The sequence below is a fragment of the Anabrus simplex genome, chromosome 1 (genome assembly GCF_040414725.1).
Source record: "Anabrus simplex isolate iqAnaSimp1 chromosome 1, ASM4041472v1, whole genome shotgun sequence".
NCBI classification, from domain to species: domain Eukaryota; kingdom Metazoa; phylum Arthropoda; class Insecta; order Orthoptera; family Tettigoniidae; genus Anabrus; species Anabrus simplex.
In genome coordinates this window covers 1,640,879,410-1,640,890,778 of record NC_090265.1, presented here as the reverse complement: position 1 = coordinate 1,640,890,778, position 11,369 = coordinate 1,640,879,410, and the positions used below count along the sequence as shown (strand labels likewise).

General features: G+C 36.0%; 1 protein-coding gene across 1 annotated transcript in view; it reads right to left on the bottom strand.

Moving 5' to 3' along the window:
- Nucleotides 1-1,864: 1,864 nt before the first annotated feature.
- LOC136858648 (uncharacterized) overlaps nucleotides 1,865-11,369 on the bottom strand; it is a 247,880-nt gene continuing 238,375 nt past the window's right edge. Inside the window, exon 12 of the mRNA XM_068225648.1 lies at nucleotides 1,865-11,090. Within this exon, the coding sequence (XP_068081749.1) occupies nucleotides 11,034-11,090 (57 nt within the window). The 3' untranslated portion in view covers nucleotides 1,865-11,033. The remainder of the gene's footprint in view (nucleotides 11,091-11,369) is intronic.

The following is an 11,369-nucleotide window of genomic DNA, read 5'->3' as shown; positions in this document are numbered from 1 at the left end:
CACGCAAACAATAATCAAATAAGTACTTCAGATATGGTACTACATCCCAACCCATTGTCTTTAGTATATCCCCAGAAATCTTATCAATTAAAACTGCTTTTCTAGTTTTCAACTTTTGTATCTTATGTTGTTATCATAGGTAAATTTTAATACTTCTTTAGTAGTAGTCACCTCCTCTATCTGAATATTAACCTTGTAACCAATAATCTTTACATACTGCTGACTGAATACTTCTACCTTTTGAAGATCCTCATGTACACACTCCCCTACCGAGCTCGATAGCTGCAGTCGCTTAAGTGCAGCCAGTATCCAGTATTCGGGAGATAGTAGGTTCGAACCCCACTGTCGGCAGCCCTGAAAATGGTTTTCTGCGGTTTCCCATTTTCACACCAGGCAAATGCTGGGGCTGTACCTTAATTAAGGCCATGGCCGCTTCCTTCCCAGTCCTAGCCCTTCCCTGTCCTATCGTCGCCATAAGACTTATCTGTGTTGGTGCGATGTAAAGCGACTAGCAAAAAAAAAAAAAAAAAAACCACTCCCCTTGTTCATTAATGATTCCTGGAATGTCCTTCTTGGAACCTGTTTCTGGCTTAATGTACCTATACATATCCTTCCATTTTTCACTAAAATTTGTATGACTGCCAATTATACTTGTCATCATGTTATCTTTAGCTGACTTCTTTGCTAGATTCAATTTCCTAGTAAGTTCCTTCAGTAGTTTCTCCTCACTTTCACAGCCATTTTTAACTTTATTTCTTTCCGACCTGCACTTCCTTTTTTGCCTCTTTACTTCTCTTTTATAATAATAGTGCATCTTTACCATTCCTTACCACCTTTAAAGGTACAAACCTGTTTTCACATTCCTCAACAATTGCTTTAAACACATCCCAGAGTATGTTTGCATTCTTATTTACCGTTTTCCACCGATCATAGTTACTTTTTAAAAACTCTCTCATGCCTGTTTTATCAGCAGTTCTTTATCTTTATCTTTAATACTAATTGAATAAAAGAATATAGATGACACACAGAAAATTATCTTGGGTGTAAAACCTCTGAGTGGTTTCACATCCATGATATGGCAATTATGGTATGGGAAATGCAAGACAGGAAAAATGACACTATGATGGTTGCCAGCCTTCTGTGAGGAAATGGCATTGGAATAGGAAGAAGAAGAAATTAAATTTCTCTCTGCTGCAGAACAAGGATTCATCTTTGAAAAATTGCCTTAAATCAACATACTGCTCAGGGCTGAAAGCAGTCTTGCCAGGCTGAGTGGCTCAGACGGTTGAGGCGCTGGCCTTCTGACCCTAACTTGGCAGGTTCTATCTTGGCTCAGTCCGGTGGTATTTGAAGGTGCTCAAATATGTCAGCTTTGTGTTGGTAGAATTTCTGGCATGTAGAAGAACTCCTGCAGGACAAAATCCAGCACCTCAGCGCCTCCGAAAACTGTAAAAGTAGTTAGTGGGACGTAAAGCCAAATAACATTATTATTTATTGAAAACAGTCTTCTTCTTCTACTTCCTGGTCTTATCTCAATTATTTGGAGTCGATGCTATGTGTAGGTTAAGTCCAGTTTTATGGCTGGATGCCTTTCATGGTGCCATCCATATGCAGAGGGATGTATTCAATATTATGTGTTTCTGTGGTGGATGGTAGTGTGATGTGTTGTGTGTAAATAAAGATGCGTACTGAGATAAACACAAACCCCAGTCCCCAAGCTAGAGGAATTAACCATGCAAGGTGAAAATCACAATCCAGCTGGGAATCATACCCGAAGCTCTCTGACCCGAAAGCCTCTATGCTGACCATTCAGCCAAGGAGCCAGACAGGCCTGGAAACATTCAGTTTATTAAAAATGTCCCCATTCTTTGAAATTATATAATTTATTTAATCAAATTTCAACATAGGCAGGTACAAATACAGAATTTTCAAAAGCATATCCATTTTTCATCACTTTTACCTTTCATTTATACTGTGTAAACTGTCTCGAAAAAGAAATCAATCAATCAGTCCAATATGATGTTACACAATACATTGAAATTGATGTTTTTTGGTACAGTAAAACACTTCCATACATATATATATATAAAGAGCATGTCTAGCTATAGTAATTATACAGTAACAATGAGATTCTTTCATAGAATTCTACATATTGATGTTGTGCTAATTGTAGAATAACAGACATATTATGGTACTGTATTTTACTGCAAAAAGATCTGGTATTAAATTGTCCATCCAGTGTTGCCAAATTAGAAGAAAGTTATGAAATCTTGGGAAGTTATATACTAAAAGCTGCATTTATAACAGTGCTTTGCCATTAGTGAAATATCTAGGGCTTTCATTATAAAATATTAATAAATTTATATTACACATCATAAATACTGAACTGATGAGGTTGTCTCTACCTAAAACATGCCACAAAATTCTCCTATACAAAATCTTTACACGAGGGTTAAGTCAAAAACGTAAGTTTCCCTGTTTTATTTCTCAGGAAGTATCTGATAGCTTGTAGTCACACCAGTTAAAGAGTTGCAAAACAGGCCATATGACTGGTATATACTCGGCAAGGTTACAGAACCAGTCGAACATTCAAACTACTTGTGGTTACCCCTGATGTCCTACGAGTTGTGTGGGATATCAGTGGGTGCCTGAACATTTCTCCCCTATAAAACTGAGTGGCACTAGGAGGAAATACAGGAGAGATGTGCAATCAAGGAAATCAATGAGTTCACATTCTAGAAGTTGTAAACTTTGCTTCAGAATAAAAAATGTATTATTATGTTGACATCTCAGTGCATTTTGTACACAAATGCCTTAACAATACACAGAGTGAAACTTATAATACAAAGCAAGGCCCCGTGGTGTAGGGGTAGCGTGCCTGCCTCTTACCCGGAGGCTCCGGGTTCAATTCCCGGCCAGGTCAGGGATTTTTACCTGGACCTAAGGGCTGGCTCGAGGTCCACTCAGCCTACATGATTAGAATTGAGGAGCTATCTGATGGTGAGATAGCGACCCCGGTCTAGAAAGCCAAGAATAACAGCCGAGAGGATTTGTCGTGCTGACCACATGACACCTCATAATCTGCAGGCCTTCGGGCTGAGCAGTGGTCGCTTGGTAGGCCAAGGCCCTTCAAGGGCTGTAGTGCCATGGGGGGGGTTATTGTGTTTTACATTTCACCACTTACTTTTGACGGTTTTGCGGAGACGTCGAGGTGCCAGAATTTTGTCCTGCAGGAGTTCTTTTATATGCCAGTAAATCTTCTACATGAGGCTGACATATTTGAACACCTTCAAATACCACTGGACTGAGCCAGGATTGAACCTGCCAAGTTGGAGTCAGACGGCCAGCTCCTCAACCGTCTAAGCCACTCAGCCTGGTGCGCGTGATTTGAGCCACGTAGCTATGAGCTTGCACCTGGGAGATAGTGAGTTCAAATCCCACTGTTGACAGCCCTGAAGATGGTTTTCCATTATGTCCCAATTTTACACCAGGCAAGTGCTGGGGCTGAACCTTAATTAAGGCCATGGTTGATTCCTTCCCAGTCTTAGCCCTTTCCTATCCCATTGTTGCCACAAGACCTGTTTCTTTTGGTGTGATGTAAAACATATTTTGCTTTCCTCTGAAGAGCTGTTAACAGATCTCTCTCCTGGTCATACTTAGCAATTTCATAAAAATCCCTGAAGAAACATTTTATCAGCAATGTTAGTAATATGATGATAAATGTACGAATGGTGCTAAAATAAAGCCGTTTTCTTTATCTTGACCTGTCTTTACCTGTTTATCAACAAAACATAGGGAAACTTACTTTTGACTTAATGAAACTTTGTACTTTGCAACACTACAGATAAAATTAGAACTTCTATGGAACATAACTGATATCATCAACATTCTAAAGCAGCATTTATCTTTGTTGTTAAATCATCATGACAGCTCTTAACACCATCAAGAAAGAGTTTAGAAAAGCTAGAAAAGAAATAGGGCAAAATAGCAAGATAACAACTTCAGTTATAACGAAATACTATTCATTCCTCCAAAAAGAGTCTACTAGAAGGTGAGGCTACAGTGAATGAAGACATAGATATGTTATTAGTAGCTAGTTCATAAAAAAATACAGGTGTAGGCCTCTTAAGGAAGATACTGTATATGAAAGAATATCTGATCTCTTGCCTGGAGGCCCTGGGTTTGGATTTCAGCTCATCCAAGGTCTGAGAGCTGGAACAGTTTTGAACTCAGTCTCATGAGGTCAAATGTAGAGTTGTCTGACATGAGAGGCAGTGAATCCATATAAGAAAGCAGCAGAGGTAGTCTACTGTTACACTCCATTGTTTGAGGCTAGGTGCTTCAATAAACCTGAACACTAGCTAATGTCCAATTCCGTAGTATTTCAGGTCAAGGAGGTTAGTAGATGAAGATAAATATTGAATGCTTTGATGTATTTGGATGTGAATGGGCACTTCATCCATTTATGTGAATTCTGTCAACATTTTCTTGCCTGCCAAGTTGCTCTAGTCCATCTATTTTCTAAGCATGTGCAGTATATTGAGCTCCTATTAGCTTTCTCATCTAAGTAGTATAGTATAATCTGGTTAATTTGAATGTTTTAAATTCAAATTTGGGAATAATTTGAATTTTTCTTGCAGTCCATTATCATTCCTACACAACACAATGTTAAAAATTGATTTTTAATATTTTATTTGAATATTATATTTCTTAATTTGAAGTAAAAATACTCTCCTACCTCAAAATATGATGTTTGATGGAAGATTCATGCTAGTGCTGGAAACAGAATTGCAGTTGTTACATAATTAAGAAAAGGTTCAAGCCTTCGGTCATCTGAGGGTATGTTCCTTGAGCAGTCTTCTCTAGGCGGCGAACTCTAAGTTGCGGTATCTGAGAAAATCCATTCATTAGGCCTAGATACAGAATTCTATAATGTGGAGTTGACTAACAGGTGTCAGCAGATGCAATGAAACATTTCACTGGCTACTGAAAGTTTGGAAGGTGTAGCATGAGGACACCTGGTAAAATATCTGTCATTACTTGTGCATGGATTGAGTGGACACCAGCTAGACTCTTTTTAATGATAAAATGTCATGTACAATTTTATGGTCTGTTATTGTTTTGACATATTCTATTGTCACTGCAGCTAGCGGAACCTATGAAAAAGTAGGAATCTATTTGAATTTGAGATTTGGGTCATTATGGTGAGTGATTCTCTTTAATTTAAATTCAAGGTTAAGTGAATATTTTCTTGACCCTTCAGGTTCAAATTAATCAAGTTTTAGTGGAGTTTTACATCACAGTTACTATCGTGACCAGAAACAGGAGACCTCCAGTTTTATGTGGTGATAATGCCACTCAGCTTCCACATGTTACAACAAAAGTATTGTACTGTCAAAAGAAATTTGAAATTGTCTTCTAAAGACTCTGTGCTTGACAACACTGGCTCCATTATTTCTGCCACAAGGTAGAAAAGGACAATCAGCATTTTCATCACTAAAAAGTCTAAGATGTGGGAAAGAGAACTAATGTACAGGTACCTTAATTTCTAAACAGTTCACACATAAACAAAGTTGAATATGAGTACTATTACACTTAATGATACCACTATATCAACATCAAGACTTGCAAATAGATCAACAGAGGAATTCTAGAGAAAACAAACACGGCCATCGTTATTACCCCAGCAACACTAATATTTTCTGTCCTGCAGATATTTATATAGGAAGAAAAGGTTCAGAGGCACACAAAAAACTGAAAGATTCTGGTATGATATATTTATTCAGGCAAGTTTCATTAAAATACGTCCTGAAAAATTCCTCCATCATCAATCAATGTTTTAAGTCTTTAAGCAAATACATCAGAATAATGAGCTCAAAAAGGAAATGGTGATTTGAAGATGTTTTATTATTAAACAACTTTGTAAACTTATAATTCAAACTTTAGTATAAAGACAACTGCAAGTTCAAACAGAGTCACAATCCTTGAATTCATCTCAGGTTTATGGATTCAAATGAACCAACTCTTTCTAATGTTACACTGGCACATTTTGTAGCATAATTTACTAGTAATAATAATAACCACACAGCCTCAGCTACGGTGTACAGGAACATTAATTTGATGCCATCTGGCTGCCTGGTTGTCAAGTTCAACATTCTATTTTACTCAAATGTACTATTTAGAAGAGTAAACCGAATCTCTCTTGGGCATCTCTGGCTGAGATTTTAATTAATATTGTCAGGCAAACACCAAATGTGTTCCCAGAGATCTTTTACATGCCAACATCATATGAAATGGAGAGTCGAATGGACATTTTGTCTGTCTTTCATAAATCTGACTACCTCTGAATTTACCAGTATTATATGAAGAAGAAAAAATGGTCTCGAAAGCCAAGAATAATGGCCAAGAGGATCTATTGTGCTGACCACACAACACCTCCTAATCTGCATGCCTTCAGGCTGAGCAGTGATCGCTTGGTAGGCCATGGCCCTACGGGGCTGTTGCGCCACTGGGTAAAAAAATATGAAGCAAAAATATAATGGTAAAGGAGTTCACATATTTATTTTTAAATTTACAATATTAATATGGTACAGCATTTATTTCGATGGATATTAACTCATTCTGAGATAAAATAAATATAATATTAGACGTTCCCAAAGTTTTCATTTCCAGTCTTTTTTTTTTAAAGTTAATTTCCTGGAGAACATTTATCATTGTTTTCTACCATTATAAAACACACATTTTAGCCTGTCACTGTAACATACATAAAACATATTTGCAACAACACTGGTTTTCACAAATAAATAGAAATCTGCACCACAGGAAAGAAAACTACTAACTAATGAGAACATTCTTAGAAATAGGCCTAGATCTGCCAATTCCCCCCCACCTCCTTTAAGTGTTAAAATACAGAGATGAACTGTGCTTTTGTTCTGCTGGTTCCAGGGATATTTGGAGAGAGTAGGACAGTGTGAGTGACCAGCAAAGGAGAGCATTGTGACAGAGATAGAAAATAAATAATCTGCAACTTTCTGTGGAGAGTCTCACATGTTTTAAAATGCATTTTAAGTAAACAAATGGGTAATGACATGGATGACATCCTACTCAATCACCACTAATCTGTATGTAGGGCTGTCATCCAGGTGGCAGATTCCCTATCAATTTTTTTACCTAATCTTTTCTTAAATGATTTCAAAAAAGTTGGAAATTTACAGAACATCCCGTTTGTAAATTATTCTAATTTCTAATTTGTTCTATAAACAAGTATTTGCCTTCTTGAATTCCAACTTTGTTTTCATATTATGATCCTTCTTATTTTTGAAAACACCATCCATACTTATTCATCTACTTAATGACATTCCACACAAAGTGGCTTCTAAGTGACAAGGGGTTCAGTGAACTACTGAACCCAATGGGAAGCTGTTCATAGTCTCAATAGGTAAGACTGCAGTTGAGAATACATGTCTCTCAATGGAAGCAGAGGAAATAAGAAGTGGATATTGGATGAAGAAAGGGGTATGGGTGGAGGGACACTATACTGTATTAGGATGTAATTCTCAGACTGGGTGCTTTCCTTGACACAAGAACTAACTAGCTACCTCAGAATTTCTGAAGATGCCAGGTGGAAGAACAAATAGCTGTAAGAAGTAAAAAGGGGAATAACCATTAATAGCACCTGTGGAAACTAATAAGAGCATTTAGTGAATAATTAATGTAAAAATTAATAGTGAATCTTCCAAAGTATGCTCATTGAGAGATAATGAAAATAAATGTGACAGAACTGAAGAAGCAGAACACTTACAATTGTCTGAACTCAAGAGACGGGAGTTAGAACGCTGTTCTAAAGAAAGATAACACAGTCTTTCACAACACAGTGGCAAATGTACAAACATTGAGTGATTTGCTGTTGGCAGACCAGTACCAGCGAAAGTAAGCTGTGGGTTATAATTTCCCTCTTTATCAAGTCACCAGTGCTGAGGTTGGTCTGTCACCTGCACGCTACTCACAGCCGTTATGTGGTAAAAGCTCTAGTCACTTTCTCTGAATCTTCAACTATTTTTCTCCACTACCTCTATGCATGAAGGAATGCCAAGTATTCTGGAAATATTTTGATGTCCATTTTTCATTGGTGTTGTAGGAGTGGGGGAGAGAGAAAGATAATCTACTGTGGTACCATCAACTTCCTGCATTTACAGGTTGCCACAGTGGACAAAGTGAAATAGTACAATAAAAAATACAGGCCTACATTACTCTAAATTTGTAGTCTGTATAAATATCAATATATTGCATTATATTATACATTGTATAGTGCTGGCTATTACTAATTGTAGAGGTTTACCCTGCCTTTCCTCTCAGAGAACAATATGCATTTCAGTATTAATAACAGCACCACACCAGACGTACTGTGTGAAGAAAATTGTAACTCCTGTGTTCTGTGGAATGTTTTCAACTATTGAACTATTTGGATGATTTGTCAGCATGTTCTATAGTGCTGCTACAGAGCTCATAATAATTTGCTGGGTTTACACTAAGAGCTGAAAGAAAAGACGTTATTAAACACAAAATGACATGTTTCATCCAGTCAAGAGGACATCTTCAGTTATTTGAGTTTAATAACATTTGTTCTTTCAACATATGCTAGTATGCCATTTTATTTATATTAATAACTGAGTCCAAACAACGGGAGATTTCTTTCATATTCACACTGATATAATATTAACACTGAAAAGCATGCAATCTAAGATATCATGTAATTTATGCAATATAAACCAAAAAATGTATTATGCCAAAGAATCTTTAAAACCTTTTGCTGACATGTTTGTTTTTCCTCTCCCAGATCATATAACAATGGTATTACCCATTTCCTTGTGCATTTAGAACTTTATGATATACTGTATGGTAACATAAAAGAAGAAGAAAGTCATTTTAATCCATATTGACTAATTCATTTTAATAAAATCAAACAGTTAAACAACATTTAGTACTTTATTTCAAGTTTTTGCATACATATTTCAACCTCTTAAGGGTTTCCTCAGTCATATTTTTTAGATCAGTGTCATACTTAAAAAAAATGAGTTAGTGAAACTATACCATTTATCAAACTATACAAATTACTAGGCTACAATTTTTAAAAATGTATTAATCATCCTGAAATTACAGGTGATCACAAGAATCCATAATTCTACAACCAGTTTATAAATGAACAGCCTAAAGAAGTTATGAATGAAGGACATGAAATATACTTATAACAAAAAAGCCTTGGGATTTTTTGCGGCACTTGAAATACATTAACATGAGGATGAATGTAAAAGATGTCTTAATACCTTGACTGATCCCTTCAGTGCTGTAAGGGAAATGGCGTGGATGACATCTTTGTTGACTCTCAGTCTGTTGCAGAAGTCAACAAAGCAAGATGTAATCCTGTCTCTAGCTCCTACTATTTAGTCCCACAACATGAAGGTTTCTGAGGTGATAATTATATTCTATTAAGGCAGTGGAAAATTTATGAATTGTATTTATCCTTTCTCTCTGTGTCAGGTTCTACTGGCTGTGTTGCAACATTCTTGAATATGAAGGTTGGGTTGATCATATACCAGAATTTTTTTGTTTTTGTAGGTACTTCAAATGAACATGAAATAAAATTTAAAAAAGTAAAGTTTAAAAAAAAAAAAATTCATTAGTATAGTGACTTTTAATGTCTCTTCACCATCCTAGTCTAAAAACATTGCAGACTCTTATTAATATCACTATCTTCATTGGTATCTAAAGCCGTATCAATGTTGTTGAGTTTGTAGTACTGTGGACACAATCCAGTATTTGTATGACATTTTCAGTTCCCCACATTCCTCATTATTTCATTTTTTTAAATTAGACATCGAATTCAGTTTTAGGTGGTGCCAAAGAAAACAATACTTATGTTTCATACAATGTTTTTAGCCTAGGATAAGAGACACATTAAAACTCACAAATGAGTTGTTTTCTCATTTCCCTGGCCTTTTCCCAATTTCTTGAAGTTGTCGAAACAGGAATATTTGGACCAGTTTACGGCCGGATGCCCTTCCTGACACCAACCCTATGTGGAGGAACATACTTATCACTGCGTGTTTCTGTGATGGTTGGTAGTGTGATGTGTTGTATGTCAATGAAGATGTGTATTGATACAAACACTAACACCCAGTCTCAATTCTAAAGGAGTTAACCATTCACAGTTAAAATCCCAGGCCCAGCTGAGAATCAAACTTGGGACCCTCTAAATCAAGGCCATTGACCATTCAACCAAGGTCACTATCCTTAAATTTATGACTTTAAAAGATTCTTAATTTTTGAAGTTTTATTGTGTTTGTTCATTTAAAATGACTGTATGCTAGTAATTTCATGGTTTATTATTAATTAACATTGAATCTGATGATGATCTAAATAATAGCAGTGAGGAAGACCCTAAAAAGGAGGAAATATATATATGCTAAAAATTGAAATAAAATGAAAAAGGATTGGCTGACGAATTAACTGTTTAATTTCATTAAAATACTTTTACTCAACATTTATGATAGCTATAATACACACAGGCTTAAAAACTGTGTGCCACCCAAACCTTTTCCTCCTCACTCACTCTTCTTCCACTTGTAGTGCGAAGGTTAACGTACCATACACAGAAAGTGAGAAGAATGACCCATAGCACGCCACATGAAGTCAGTGCAGTCTTTATGTACAACTAACACAGACATACAGGAACATATAAATTACTGATATAATATTATTACACTTTAAAAGGTATGTATGTGATTATCTCAGTAAATAACAAATAATATACACATAATATAGAGAGCACATCTTTCACTTTTCAACAAATTGATTAGTGTCATTGTTCGGTTATAACAGTGTTCTTCTAGCACTGATGTTCTAGGATGTAGTTACACATTTAAGTTTTAATTATATCACACAGTCTTCTCATCAGGCATTGGTCCCATTCGTTACTTAATACTTTCATCTTTGGAATGAAACACAAACCCTCATCTGGGTTCTCGTAGTAAATATCAAATGGAGTCAAGACCTCCACCGCCAGTGAGTTTAGTTGCATAAGTATTGAGAACCTGGAAAACAGAAATAATTTATACAGTGAAACATGAGACAATGTCTAAATATAGGGAAACACTGCAAATATTATAAGTAATGGAAAGGAAAAAAGTAGTGACAAATCAAGTTACAATTATCCCTCATTATAACGCCATTGTTTGTTCAGACATTTGTTGGTGTAATGAAAAGGGTGATGTTAAATTGTGGTCACTATTTTGAAACAGCAAGTTGAATGACTTAAGTGTCTATGTAACAATATACTGTACAGGGATTTTCTGAAATAGTATTCATCAACA